This window comes from Neodiprion fabricii, chromosome 1 (genome assembly GCF_021155785.1).
Source record: "Neodiprion fabricii isolate iyNeoFabr1 chromosome 1, iyNeoFabr1.1, whole genome shotgun sequence".
Classification (NCBI taxonomy): Eukaryota; Metazoa; Arthropoda; class Insecta; order Hymenoptera; family Diprionidae; genus Neodiprion; species Neodiprion fabricii.
Genome location: NC_060239.1, coordinates 25,798,426 through 25,814,004, shown reverse-complemented (window position 1 = coordinate 25,814,004; position 15,579 = coordinate 25,798,426). Strand labels below are relative to the sequence as shown.

The following is a 15,579-nucleotide window of genomic DNA, read 5'->3' as shown; positions in this document are numbered from 1 at the left end:
AAAAATTTCTCTCAGTGTACCTATAGTAACTATTGGATCTCGATTCGATACTAAAAATTGGCGATACTGAGATCCTACTTTTGAATCGAGGCGTTTATGGTCTTTTTTCTGCATACTAAGCGAACAATAATAATTAATGAAAGGCAAAAAAGATTATTACAACTTCTCAAATCGTATCCTCTTATTTAGAAAATACCTTTTTCCTTTGTTCCGAGAATCGATGTCGCCTTCGTTTATTCGAATGCGCAGAGAATCAATAATTTTACAGTGGTCGAGTTCTTTCAAAGAAATGGAAAAATTACATGCGGTATGATTATATACGCCGTATATGCCGTTGCAATAATTATAGCGATACCGCAAATCCGGGTACGGAATAACGACTGTAGCGTTGGATCGAAGCGAAATAGTCGCGGCAAAATATAGCCTAAAGGAAAAGAACGCTCTAGGATTCTAGTTTCGCACCGTTGGAAGTGATTTTTATAATAATATAGATGATAAATTTTGTTCCTTGCGTCAAAATTGACACATTTTTCAAGTTACAGATGCACATTTCGTATTGCCGTAAATGCCGCTGTTTCAAATATTGGTTTTCTAGATGTTCAACGGTAAATTCGACAGAAATTAGAAAATGTAAACGAAATTAAAACAGTGTCGACGAGTACTTGTCGACATTGAAGAACGTGAGATTTCTGTGACTTTTAAGTCAAGTGCTACAAAATGATAGTTTAAATTAATGGTACGACGATTTTTCGCTAGGTTAACACCGATGCTCATCGCTTTCACGAATAGCTGCTGGGAATTATAATACTTACGGAACTGTGTCAGACGCACAAATCGTTTAATAATTAAGTTTTGTTTTTTCTTCTAATTTCTATTTATGTTTGTTTTTGCAAGTGATAACTTGACCTATGATATTTCGTCGCCGTTGAAGGATACCCCGATGGAAATAAGGTAAATGAGAATCGGTTGGATGTATAGTCGTTCGATGACGCAATATATGGTTTTTCAAGAGAACCGTTCAAACAGTGGGTAGTTAGCCTATCGTATTTTATTCCGAGATTTCAAATATCTCCAGATTATTTGTTCTGTCCAAGTGTGCTTACGCTTCGGTTTGAAATCCTTTTTTTGAGCACGAGCTGGCATCACGCTTACAACATTATATATACCCACATATTGTATTGAGGTTCTTTTCTAACTCTCGATTTTTTTTCTGCCCAACTCCGATGGCACGAAAGAGTTATAGTTCAATGAATATTGGCTGTACTCACCAAATGTCATTTGGTTGATATTCTCTGTATTATAATTCTCTATGTGCTTTCTATCCATCATATATCGCTTGCTTCACACTTTGAAGAAAAATTTAACCATAAATTAAGTAGGACTTTTAAATTATCGTAAAAACTTTCGCTTTTAGCTTAATATTATCATCTATACATTTGTTTCACGTATCGAGCTTATAAAAATTGGACATGTGGCTAACCTCACCTAAGACGTTAAGTTTAAAAGTTATTATTGATATCGTTTACGTATCCTTGTTTTCGAAAGTGTCCAGTCAGAGCTCCTCGTAACATCTTCGACGTATTTAGATTCCAAAATTTCTAAAGTACGGATACGTATAAGAGGATGAAAAAGTATCTCCCTTGAGGCGATTGATTAGCCTAAAATATTTTCGAAGTAAAATCAGTGCATTCAAATAATGTAGAAAAGGATAGTAAATTGATCAATGATAAGACAAGTGTCAGGGACAAGCAGGACGATATTGAATATCGAATTCATACGGCTGTATAAGAAACTGCGTTAATCTCCGTATTGCAGAATGGTTTTCTGAACGGTTTATTTGAGTTCGTTTTATTGGTAGTTTAAGTTATTCTCAAGAGCAGAAGTTTCGCGGGATAAGCATCATCTCGTTCGGAGATGGTTCGTTGGTTCGTTGGTTGGTTGCAGTGGCTGTTCGTCGCAATTAAAAAAGTACCGAGGCCAAGAGGGTCAGTTCGCACAGCCCCGTAAAGCCTGCGCTTAAGAAATATCGCTTCGTGTGCTGTTGAGACTTACGTTCTCTGCTCTTGGTCGTTCATTTTCTTTCATTTCTTCCCACTTTTTTCCCCACCATATACGTGTTTACTCAAGCGTACACACATGCGCACATACGTTATGTACGCACTATCTACGGAGGATCACCGTCGTACTCACCTTCGATGACAAATTATGGGAAGAAATTTGAATTTCTGTGAGTACAATCCACAAGAGCTTCATTACTTTATAGCCGCCGGCATAAATGTTCAATATATTAAGATCCATGCTAAGCTGCGGCAGCTGCTCGGGTGGACTCAGAAATTCGGACGTTAAAATTTTGCATGATTCAACTCAGGCAGCCACTGTACATTTCGAGTATAATCGGGTCATGATCGGTAAACTTATTTCTGTACCACAGTGACAAACATGACTGATATCAATTATTACCACTGGATTTTAAACACAATCATCATGCGAACGGAGCCGTTACTTAGCTCAGGGTAAGTCAGGCATAAATCGAAATAATGGAACAAATGAATCTATACAGCAGTGACACGTACTTATAGTGCGCGCAGTGACGACCTCCGATCACTTATGGGAGATGGCAAGACTTTTAAGGCCTTACCTGCAAGGAATATGGAAAGATGCAGAATAGAATTGTGTAGAGGCTTATGTTAGAGTTGATATAGAAAAAAAATATCCAATAACCTAAGTTCGCCTATTGCGATTCCTTGTGATGGATCAAATTCACAATTGAATGACCCATTGGGTTTTTAACGGAAACGTGATTAAAGCCGACTTCTTTTCACGTTTCACGTTTTACTTTCAGGGAACAATAGCAGTTGCATAATACTTTGTTTCCGTGAATTTCGACGATTATTCTGCGTACAAAGCAAGCCTTTCACCAAGCCATATGTAATTCCGCGTGATAAGTTAAGGAGATGATAAATTCGATGAAGGCTGTTTGATTCCGGTGTCTCAGGAGAGAAAGGGGAAAAGAATATGTGAATAGATAAAAATACCAGGGTATGGCCGCAAGCTACAGGAAATGAAAATAATAATTTTTTACCTAGAAATGAAGGTATTCGTTGTTTCGAAGTTATTATTCATCGATTTTCAATAATTAAGATCGAATAATGAATCGACCCTGAGGCTGAGATTGTCGATGAAAAAGTTTGACCACAGATTGATCCCGAGTTTCTTCGACTCTGTCCTGTAGCAATTTGAAATAATCAAGGCTTTCATGTCGCACGAAGATAAGGCCCATTTTTAAGAGATTTTTTTCGCAACCAGGATACAGCCAAAAATATCCGTTCCAGCTTCCAATAAATCACGCAAGTCGAAGATTAAATCGTGGAACCGACTAATGTACAGATGTGAGTTTTAAAAATGTTAAAAGCATACTCCGGAATATAACAAGATACTATACTGTCTCGGCGAACTTCTGGTTCGTCATAGTTAATGCACTTTTTATCTAAATGGACTTCACAGACGCCCTCGATACACGCGCGTGTTTACCCATACACACGTATTTACATACGCTCTACACTCTTACTTTCCACCGGCAGGTATAACTTGGCACTATAAATCATTTCACCTGCGTTTATATGCGTAAATATTCAATTGGCAATTGTTACCTGGAAGTCTCCAAAAGGTTACGGGATTAGCCATAAATTCCGCGTATTTTAATTGATTCAAGTTTCTCGAATCACAGTTAGCCGGGATTTTTTGCTTCGGGCTCATTAAATTTTGGAAATAGTAACTTGAAGCGCGAAAAACAAAAATCTTTCTTTCTCAAATCTAATTCCGAAAGATAGATCGCCCAGAAGTTGAGCTGATTTGCTGTTCGAAACTAAATCTGTCACTGTGAACCTTCTTGGAAAAATATCTTGCTGCTTCAATATTTGAAAAAATCTCGAAACCCATCGTATTAATGAGATAAAAATTTTTCTCACATTGTTTCTTGTAATATTCATCGAAATTTGTTATTTTCATCGTAAGATTAAAATGGAGAAATGATTTGAACACTTGATCGTTTGAGATCGCAATGAGTTCGGTTGGAAATTACACTGGAAATTTCAGGAAACCAGGTTAAACTCAGATAAAACGATCCGATTGTTTTTAAGAATTCTGACTTCATTTCAAACGAATTGAAACACTTACACTGAAATGCGTTGAATAACCAACTGAAAGAAATGAGCATCGATAAGCTTAACGAACATCTCAAAATTGATTTAATTTTCGAATTCCGAAATACTGCTCGTTGACACAAATCACGTCAAACTCACATTTATGTGAACACGCGAAGCGGTTTGTACGAATAGCAAGTTTCACACGCGGGATAATCAAACTCGCAGTTTTGTCAATATAAATCCCACGCAAGGCAAGTAAAATAGTAAATCCCGGCTAAATCGACGATATAAGCAGATGTGCAAACAAGTTGTAGAGAAGCATGAGTACGGGTGATGTACCGCCTGTGGATTTCTCAGCACGAGACCAATATGGAGTCGTGGAATTTGCATAAATTTAGCGTGCAAACCGCAAGCGGTGGGAGGTCCAACCGCGTGTAAACTTCGTGCCTGAGGTTATTCGATGCGGGTGTAATAAAGGGCAAAGTTCGCCAGTCGACTCGTTAAAGTCTTCAGCGATCTGGAACAAAACTGCGGTATATACATATATATATATATACGTGTATAATGTACGTGCCAGCTCAAGTCGAATACCTACAGAAATTCTCGGGGAAAGGTGGTAGGTATATACCTGCAATTTCCACAACTTCACTGGAAACATGAAGTGAAATAAGTAAGTTCGTTCTCCGGAAACTAGTTAATCCCATGTTCACCGTACCGTGGTAATTGATTCGTGAGATTTTATTTAATCTATTATTATTATTTCTTTTCTCATCGGAGTTTGATTTCGTTGCAAGAGCGATCTCAACGCGCGAATTTCGCAAGAGATCAATGAAATATCAATGAATTTAATCGCGAAACAAGGCCAACTGCATCTCTGTAACCTCGAGACGACCGCATGGTGTAATCCATCAAAAGCTTCGGTCGAACGGAGCCGTCCAATCCTGTTCTCGGTGGTCCGGGGCTTGTCATAACTTTAAGGAACCAGCGTCTTTCCTCGCATACAGAACCGGAGAAGAAAAGCCGGGTTCAGACGGATAAATATTACGTTACTTGAGAGTGGAAGTGAAATCTTTAACGGCACGTGAGCGCAGCAGGGACGCTGCAACGCCGGCGGTTTGGATCCTGCTGCACATTACTCCAGGTATATTCATTTATTTACCAGGCAAAAGGTGGGCAACAGGCGCGGCGTTACTTCGCGTATAATTAACCGCCCGATTAATTGCATGGCCGAGTTCGGACGGCGTGTTGCGTCATTTGCGGTTTCAACGAGCTATTCGCTGTTCTGCAATGAGAATAATATCACGTGATGAATACCAGCAGCAGCCAGTTGTTCTTCGCCTCTTCGGCTCCTTTCTTTTCAACATCACGCACACGCGTCGGCTATTGCTAATTGGTAACTGGGCCGTCGAGTTACACGCGAATAAAAAATATTCCCGTGACATGCGTTTTTGCCCCGCAGACGCATTGCATTAACCGCTGCAATCGTCGTGTTTGACCGTCAATTTTTCGACCTTGGACGACATTTCGAGGTCATCCGGGTCGCGATCAGAGACGAATATTAAATGCGAGACTGTCTTTGTAATTGCACTTTTTACCTGCATTATCCGCACCGGCTTGGCGCGGTGCATAACATTTCTTTGCATAAAATTATACTTTGGAAAGACAGCGGACGCTTCGACTTCGCTCCCATTGATTAATTGCGGAAAGAGCACCAGTTAGGTCGTTGAATCAAAAATTCCATTAGATACGTCAGATAAAACGTCACAAAAATTGAAACGCATTATTGTTATTTTTTTTTTTCAATCCAATGTTCCTTAACAATGATAAAGCAGTTTGAAATTGACGCGTGACTTCACAATGTGCATAAATATAGTTACGCTAAAAATTACGCGATTTAAAAAAAGAAAAAATACGTGTCAATTATTTTTCGTCGTTCTATGTAACGGACCTAGTGAAATTTAAAAAAAAATGTTCATTCAACGACCAAATCATGCGCTTCGGTGTGTCTAGCCACGGTTGGTTGTGCATCGTCTACACTTAGCAAGAAGTTGGAGAAGCGATAAATCCTCCGAAGATTACCTTCGTCCGAAGAGATTGCCATGAAATTTTGAAACGTATCCTACGTTAATGCGTATCGGCGATTTTGCACTGTGCGGTGCATGTGGCAAGTAGATACCAAAGAAATTACCAGTAGATGGCCTTCGAATGCTGCGGTATCAAGCAGTAAAATTCTGAAATAGACGCGGATGAAATGAAAACCAGTCGAGGTAACGCTTCGAGGGTGCGAATAACTCGAGCATAAATTCACTAGGACAATATGAGCCTCGAGTTGGTGTCTCGGAGAGACGTTATACGGCGTTTCCAGAACATTCGTTTGGTCCCTTAGTTTATTTTTTTTTTCAATCACGGTATCAACTTCGAGAGTATCCGACTATCTTCTCTGACGGAAAACACACGGTTCACAGATTAGTCTGCCGATTAGAAACTTGATCGGTGTTATCTTATTGATGAGTTGTGTGTGAAGCTGAATTTATTTATTGTATCTAATCGATGATTTGAAGGTGTAATCTAGCGAGTCACGTTACGCAACTGAGCGACGGTATGTACGTGTTTGCGATTATTGCATTGGCCATCTTCATTCAATAACGATAGTAGTTACAGCGCAGAGGAGAGCATGTTTCAAGCCGGTTTACCACATTTCGCAGTTGGCCCAATAGTGAAAGGCTTCGGCCGAGGTTCCAGAGAATTAAGAATCCCAACAGGTTAACGTATTATTCGAAACTGTTCACGTAACGTCCGATCTTCCATCTTCTAATTTTATAGCTTTACTTGCATATTATACTTGAAGCACCGCGTTGCGGGTGTAATTCTTCTGTCAGGTACGATTTGATTTAGTGCACGTTCGTTCTAATACAAAAGAAGATAAATCGCGTAGAAAATGTGCACTTCGAGAACCAACGTTGTGGATAGCATGAAATGGCTAGCCGGAAGTGTTCTTCTTATGTGTTAAATAACGGTGGAAAATAAGTTCGTGAGAATGCTTAAATCTGGTAAATTATCAACAGCAAACTATCCGGACGAAGTAGTGCAAAATTTGCCTAAGGAAATTGCCACCGGTGTCTATTGCGGATTCGCATCTGTCAATAAGGAAGAAGTTCATAAGATGGTGATGAGCATAGGCTGGAATCCTTTTTACGAAAATAGTCAGAAGACGATGGTACGTATGGGGTGTATCTGAACTTATGCGACTACGAGTTCTTTGCAATGCGGAAATTATAAACCGAAGTTTACTTTTGTGCTGTCATCGTGATAAATTGATGTTCCGTTAATCCGTATTGATTCGCGTCTTTATCCTCCGATAATCGGGTACAGGGATACAAAATTATTTAAACCTTTGTCCGACGATCGTGATTAATCAAAATTCGAAAAGCTTCGTTCTTGCCGCGTGTAAGAGGAATAATTTTGTTTCTGTTGGCTACTTAGGCACGATCCGATTCGGACCTCTGTCAAAATATCGTTGTCTCATCAGCGGATACTTTCGACTAGCCCGCGGCTGTATTCGAATGAAAGTATCTGACCTTCTTCAACTCAACATCAAAATTTTTTCTCATCAACGATCTGCAGACAGTACCGTTGACCTTAATTATTTTCTGTATTCGTGTTTAGATCATGACAATTCTCGGACCAAATTACGATATATCATTTATTTATAAAGATGAGAAACACGTGAGTTTGCGATGGGTAAATTACGCCGTGTTGTATCGGACAATTACTGAAACGATCTAACCAAATGATTACCGTTCTTGATTATTTTTTTCCCCATTTGATTATGGCAAATGAAAGTGCATCTATTTTTCTTGTCGCTATTTTCTTTCTGTAAACAATATCGTAATATTTTTATTATAATTGTAATAATTCAGCTCTAATGGACTGTATTTATAAAAATTTCTTCCTATGTCTCTACATTTTTGTTTTTTCAGGAGACACATATAATGCACAATTTTCAAGACGACTTTTACGGAGCAGAATTAAGAGTTGTAATGCTTGGTTATCTGAGGCCCGAAAAAAAATTTGACTCTGTTGGTAAATGCACCAAATTTTTCCCTTATTCAGAAACGCTAACGTTTTACAACGCTTCCAAGCTAACGATCCTGAAAATGAACAGTGGCAAAAATCTAGAATAATATCATTCTTTGTAGATGATCTAATTGCGGAAATACGAGCGGATATTGACGCTGCCGACGCACTCCTTAACGAATCAAAATTTTCGGTTTATCGAACCAACTGTTTTTTCACCGAAGACGACAATGACCAACAAAAAAGTACAGAGGGTGTTCAAAAAACAAGACGAAGAGGACTTTGTAATCATGTCGAAAGTTGCATACTTTCGTAAAAACAAACAACGAGTTGAAATGGAAAACTAAAGTCAATACCGATTCCCACACATTCTGTTTCAATTCACGTATTTAAAAAACAAAACAAAAAAACAAAATGCTGATACTGAGATATGTCAATAAACATTCAATGTATTTTGGAAAGTAGCGATTTTTTGCATTCCTGGTCCAAGTCTTAAACCAATTGACCGAAAACTGAATTTTTTTTCGAATTGAGAATAAGAGAAAGATGCACGGATAAGAAACGTAGAAATAAATAAACAGCCTAACAAAGCGTCACAGCCTTCATTCGGTTGAGTTCCCCGACTCGCTACGGCCGGTCATAAATCAGCTGGTGCAGAACGCATCGCGAGGTTACCAGGAGAACATAACCAGCGACAGGTATGAAAGAAACAAGAGGGAGTATATACGTACGTACAGAAATGCCGTTTGCCGCGGTTAATAATTATCCCGTAAAGACAAATTGTACACGCCCACGCGGCTGCGTCACTAGCATCGTAAACGTAGCAGGACTGCATCCCATTGAGCAGATGTTGAAACGTGACCTCACGCGCATAGAATGACGTTGAAATCGTCAGGGTCCGGATGAATCCCCGAGTGACGACACTTTCTTATGATGCCCTAGGCGCTTGGCGTGCCGGTCGTCGTTTCCGGGCGCATCCGTTTGCCTCGAACATACTTGTGGCCGATGCCTTTGTGGACATTATGATCGCCTATTGAACCGTGAGATAACTTCCTCAAACACTCTGCTTTCGCACTTTTCCTTTTCTCATCCACCTGCTTCTACCTCCTGAAGCCCTTTCGCTTTGCACGTCGTTTCTCTTTTGTACCCGGTCAATCCCAACTGATTCATGAGAGTCATTCGTTCGTCCAAAGATCAGACCGTTTACCCAGGGGATTAGGAACGGAATAGGAATGCGAAAAAGGTGAACAGGGTAGCAGAATAAACGAGAAATTAATTTTTTAGTAGCAAAAATGGCGTTATCCTCTCTCCTTGTCTAATCTAGGTCGTGAAAACCTTGCAAAAGGATCTAATTCAAAGAAAATCTAATCGGTGGGTAATATCACTAACCTCTCAAGATTCCGATAATTTTACACGAACAGATTTATTCTATCATTTGTCGCTAGTGAACTCCTTGTACCGACTTGCTTCTGCGATCAAACGCCTAGTACCCAACTTGCTGAAAGGGGAGCCGAGCTGGCTGTCTTGTCAATCAACCCGTCGATCTTGACAAAGGTGACTCTGTTGACTGTACTAGGCTAGTATCAGTAAGATGGGGGGTTGCAGCGAGGATAGCTGACGGTCAATACTCTGCACGACGCGGATTGGTCCAGCAGGCGTTTTAGAGAGCAGGAGGTCGTCAAGAGTGTAGTCACATCACTCAGTCACTAATCAAGTTGTCAGAAAGAACAATAGAAACTCCGTAATCTTTACTAGGGTAGCATCACCTAGCACGGGGTGACAATATATACAGGCTCGCGAACAAATTCGCGAATTTCACACGCGGCAGAATTAGAAATAGTGTTCCTCGGCTTCTACTTGCAGCAGTATTTGGCAACCCTAAGGATTTCACTGATGATTAGGTGATGAATAGAAAAAAACGATACTTGAATCAAAAACACGTCCACCCCTATGAGGCTAGTGTGCGAATATGGGCAGGGCAAAGATTCCAACAGCCGAAAAAGCCTACCGTGACACAGACAAAGAAAGTCCTGTTCAGATACGAGGACTATATCCAGGTTACAAAATCCCTCACGAAACTGTTAGGACGGACAAAATAAACTTTGCCAACTGTATTAGGGTAGCATCGAATGGTAGTTGAAACTTCCAAGGGTACTTGGCCGATAGTAACGAAACAGGGGACCAAGCTGTGGGTAGGCGGAGCTGTAAACAGTGGCAAAACACCCCCTGAGCTTATATAAGCCCGTCTAATCGAACATCTCGTCACACAAAAGGAAACCCATAAAGGTTACTGGGCTAGTAGCAGTGATCGGGGATGCCGATCCCGACTCTTCTGCACTTCGGATATGACGATCGTGACGGAGTCGTGGAACTGGCACAGTGACGGTCCTTGACACAATAAGTCCTTGGCACAAATAAGAGTCTGCTGGGCGTCATTAATGCCAGATTCATCGGGGGTTGGAAGGATTCCGAAGTTCGTTTGAATACGTAGGGAGGAACTGACGAATAGGGTGGAACAAGATGGTCGTCAGAGTGGAGTAGTTTCACTAAAAGGATCACTAAAATGCTGGTTAAACTGAATAAGGTGGCTACCAAAATATACAACTCTTGACTCCTTCAGTATCAAAAGGCCAAACAAAGAAATCTGAAGCGTTACTTGATGTAAGGCCTTGCTCTATTAATGTCAGATGCATTCCCTAAAATTCCGGGTTCTCGGATCCTTTGTCTGCCACAAGTTGTTCTCAATCAGTGTAAATGATTTATTCCCAACAGGAAAATTCCCCTCTAATTACTCTGATACATACCCGGCAGAACTCCAATGTCGCGAGTATGGTGACATATGTATATGCGAGCAATAGAATCACGTGGATATCTCAATCATTTCGTCCTTCTGCAGTCCGGAACACGACGAAGCTTACAGAAGGCACAAGCACGCTTATAGCTCGGCATACAGTCGTTGGGGCAGTCACGCGGACAGGATAAATCATTCGCTTTGATCTTTGCTCTTTAGAAGCTCGTAAGCGGATAACTGGCAGTTCAATGGAGGCCATAATCGTGCCATCAATCTATCAGCGTGTCCCAGCTGTCATGGTGGCCAGGGTTGTATCTCGTCGAAGAGTTTCATCCAGGTACACGTTAAAAGCGATTACGGGCCTCCAGCCCTCCCTTCGGCCCTCCTTCCCACGAAGGGCTGTTTCAACTTCCTCCCCAGCTCCTAGTAGGTCCATTTACAGGCGATCGGTATTCACGGTATGCTTGTTCTTTCGGCGATCGCTAATTAGCTCTATCGTAGTAGCCGTGGATATGTCAGATACGAATGAAGCAGGATCGTTAAAAGTTGACGGATCGGTATTGAAAAACAGTACCGATCACTGGCTGTAAGTACAGGTTTACAATTCCCTGAATGCTGAATAAGGGATGAAATGATAATCCGTAGTCGTAAAGTGCGAGATAAACAGGTGGAACTCAGAAGCAATCGAAGCAGATTCCGGCTTTCAATACCGATCGCGTGTTCAACTGATGGAGTACGATGAAGTGGAATGAAATTTATTGGTTCGGTACCCGAAGCTTGGGCGATCGCTGCTTCTGTTGGAAGTTGAACCGTGAGGTGAACTGTAATTGAGAAAGCGATATTGTTCTTACGGGAGTAGCGCGCGACGGAGAACGAGCGCTGACTGGACCCAGGTGGACCCGGATAATCCGAGGTAGGCTAAGGATAAGTCCAGGTAAACTCAGGCAGACCCATACCGAGCGTAATTCTATATGTTCATCGTTACCACACATCGAGCCCTCCATTCAAGGCAATCATAACCGTTCTAATGCTAGCCCTGCACCGATGCAATCCAGAGCTGACCGATCTAATTTTCAAGCGCCCGGATAGAGTGCTGCTACGCGTTACCGTTTTTCCACTCGTTTTCCTCCCTTTTCGTATTGCGCCTGGTGCACGCCGTGATTGTAACCTCGAAAGAATTTCGCGGTGCGGCGCAGGTATCGACTTCCGTGGGTATGTGATTATCCGCGTTTTACCTCATGAAACCGCGGCTCCTGTTCCGAGCCGATTAGAGGCATGCGAGCTCTGTCTTTAGATGGGTCGTCACGGTTGCCGCGTCAGGCCTTGCCTCTTTATCTAATTGGAATCGTAATTGTTACGAACCTTTGTGAACCGGAGTAAAATCCGTTCGAAGAGACCGTGCAGGAGAGACATATTCGCATTCGAGGCACAATGTGTGTAATTGGAAGAAGTGGTCTTTGACCAGCGTCCAGCGCGAGACTAAGAGGGAATCAAATAAGGATCCTCTTCTTTTTTCTTATCCAATTTAACACCAACGTTGATATATCGTCTTGTTATCGTGCCTTATTAATTGCAATCTGCAGAGACAATCAATAACGATCATTGCGAATAGCTGGTGGCCTGTCAAAAGTCAATACTTATAGTTGGATGGCGCGGAGAGAGGTATCCGGAAATCATATTACGGCGGGATACGAGATGTTGGTGACCTTCAAATTAAGATCGAGGCGTGCGTCACATTCCCACGTGTCTACAGCCGTCACCCAAAATGTTTCTTGAGCCTGGTCCTACGTCCAGAATGATGACCCAGCAATACATCGTGATTGCAATTAGAAAGTATTTCTTTTCGTGACATCGTAGTTATGACTTGACATTCTTTCTCGAACCGTGCTGAATATAATTGAACTGCAACTTTGCGTAGACCAAAGAGTGGGAAACCGCCAGAAAAAAGAATTAAAAGAGTTTCGGCAAAACAACGAATCCCTTTCTATTAAGATCCGTTGCTCATGTACAGCTTGATGTTGTTTGATGTTTAAACCGTGGACCCGAGTTGATATTTAGACTCTGCCATAAGCCTGCAGGTACTAAGCAGAATCTCATTTAGTACTTTTTGGTCATCACGACCTACTCAGAACCTTGAGAGACCTATCTTTCTCATAGTTGGACCTCTTTTGGACCTTAACGTCCTATTATAACGTATTCTAGTACGCTATGTAATAATCCTAAATTTATGTAAATAAATCTTCCGTATAGTTTTTACCATCAATAATTGTGTCTATAATTCATCGCTATTGATTTAGAGATGATTTTCACATCCACGAAAATATGAGTGACTCAGCTATTCTCCGTCATTAAATATGATGATTAAGACTTGAATTCGGAATCCCTACTCACATGTCGATCAATCTAAATATCGAAATCAAATTCAAGTATTGATCTTAATATTCAATGACTGGAATTGTACATTCTATGGTAAAGGACCTGTTGAGGTCTTGATGATATAGAGGATGTTGAGGACTTGTAGAGGTTTTATAGATGTCCTACTTTGAACCTGAACGTGGAAGGTGCGAAAATATCGGCCAAGTTTAGGTCTAGAATAGGTTTTCATTTCAATATAGAGTTAATCCTTCACAGGTCGTACTACGTCCTACCATACGTAGAACTTGCAGGCGTAAACAAGGGTCTAAATTTCTACTCGAGGATAGAGATCAATTTTGGACAGAACCGTATGACTGGCAATAACTCAGATTGAATCGTAATTTAAACGATCCGACAAAGTTTAATAACAATTAGCATTCTCGCGGCCCGATGTGGTAGCTACTCATTTTTAATTCTCGTCACTGTTCGACCATTATTCAAGCGTCACATGGGAATAACACGGCGTGATGATTTATTGATTAAATATAGCGTTTGAACTCCGTCCGCGGAGTTGGGCCTCGAGGTAAGGTGAAATTGCGGTGGGCTGCGAGATTTTTACGAGGAGAGAAGGACAGCCTAATGTCTAGTCGAGAGATGGAAAGAGCATAGCGTTGCGGGAAAGAGCGATCGATGTCGGTGTTCCGCAGTCGAGAAAAGTATAGAAATTACAAAGAGATATCAGAGATCTGTGGTTAGATTAAACGTTAGTCGCAACGAAATAATTGCAATCTCTGATAGATAGATCACAGATCGGTGCACGGGATAGAGATAATTACCCATTAATTATAATTATAAAATACCGAACGGGGGGGTTTGAAATTACTATATATCTAGGCCTTGCAGTTTCTAAGAAAGGCACATTGTTTTTTAGAGCAAGATTGTCTCGTAACGCAACGAGAACATTCCAAGTTTCATAGGACACTTCATTATTCTTCCATTCGCCTTTGAATGCGAGGAAACAACGCGCAGTGTGTTCATGACTGTGGTTTGAAAAATTTGTCAGGGACACATGAAATTTCACTTCGTAAAAGAAAAGATTGCCAAAAGTCGTCACGAGAAGATCTACAGATATTCGGACAAAAATTCACTATACCATGTCGTTGATCCTTATTATAGTTCGCTTACTTTCTTCGCGTCGAAGATATGCACGAATTAAGGCACCGGAAACGACATGGGCGTCAGCGGGAACTCCAAAATCGTCTCAAGATACTCGGAAAAATACGAGTACAATGTCCCATAGGCGAGATGAGCGTTACGCGATAAAAGATCCCAGGCTTAACCATGGCAGAAAGTCCTAACGGTAAACTAGTCGAGCTAAAAGATTTCGCGATACACTGGTCAACAGCATCTGATTGTGAAAGAAGTCCATTCTGTTTGTACCTTTGTTCAGTGAGTATAAAATGAGCGAAGAAGTATTGCGCAGTTGAAAAACGGTGGACTTCAGCGACAAATCGAAGTTCTTCATACTTTAGCTTGAAAAAATAGAAAGTGAAAAATAATATTCTCACGCACGGGTGACTTCTGAAGTGGAAGGAACGAAGAAGATAGTTTGTTCTGCAGGCCAATCGACCGTTTGGCCGAAAATGGGTCAATGGCTAAGGCTAATTTGTAGCTTCTCAAGTCACCTATCACCCATGCACGTGTGTGATTCAGAATACGAATGTATTGGTAAGTGTGTAAATAAACCCAGGTGAAGCGTACGCTTATTTTCGATAATTACCAAGCACTTAATGGTTCCGCTGGTTTAGTTGAAAATCTGTTTTTTTTTCTTTACTCGAGATTTTACTGGATACACGTTTTTGCATTGGAGATCACGATGTCGTCCAACATATTCATCTCGGTATTAATGCGTCGGGCAAATTCACTTGTTATTGAACTTCCGATTGCGTGCAAATATACCTAACCTACATATTTCCAACGGGTCAAGTTTTGTTAACAAAACAATATGATTGATTGGGAATTCACGATTAATTATAAATAATTTCACTTGGTCGAGATAAAGGGAATATGAATTGAACAACGGTATGAATCTCCACTGTCGACGTCAACTTTTGACAGCACCCACGATCAGCGCTCAAGTGTCTTTGATGTTATTAAAGAGGCCCTGATGAGCCGAGAGGTAATCTCAAGAAAAGCTAGTCTACCGGTGTC

General features: G+C 41.0%; 1 protein-coding gene across 1 annotated transcript; it reads left to right on the top strand.

Moving 5' to 3' along the window:
* Positions 1-6,767: 6,767 nt before the first annotated feature.
* On the top strand, positions 6,768-8,655 carry LOC124183827 (putative riboflavin kinase). The gene is made up of 4 exons (XM_046572892.1): positions 6,768-6,907; positions 7,211-7,362; positions 8,126-8,228; positions 8,345-8,655. Exons 1-4 carry the CDS (start codon positions 6,820-6,822, stop codon positions 8,536-8,538), a joined length of 537 nt encoding a protein of 178 aa, XP_046428848.1. The 5' UTR covers positions 6,768-6,819; the 3' UTR covers positions 8,539-8,655.
* Positions 8,656-15,579: the final 6,924 nt, after the last annotated feature.

Coding starts and splice junctions, on each gene's coding strand:
- LOC124183827 (XM_046572892.1), top strand. CDS start 6,820: ATGTTTCAAGCCGGTTTACCACATTTCGCAGTTGGCCCAATAGTGAAA. Junction 6,908..7,210: donor AGAATTAAGAATCCCAACAG/GTTAACGTATTA, acceptor AATTATCAACAG/CAAACTATCCGGACGAAGTA. Junction 8,229..8,344: donor AAAAAAATTTGACTCTGTTG/GTAAATGCACCA, acceptor CATTCTTTGTAG/ATGATCTAATTGCGGAAATA.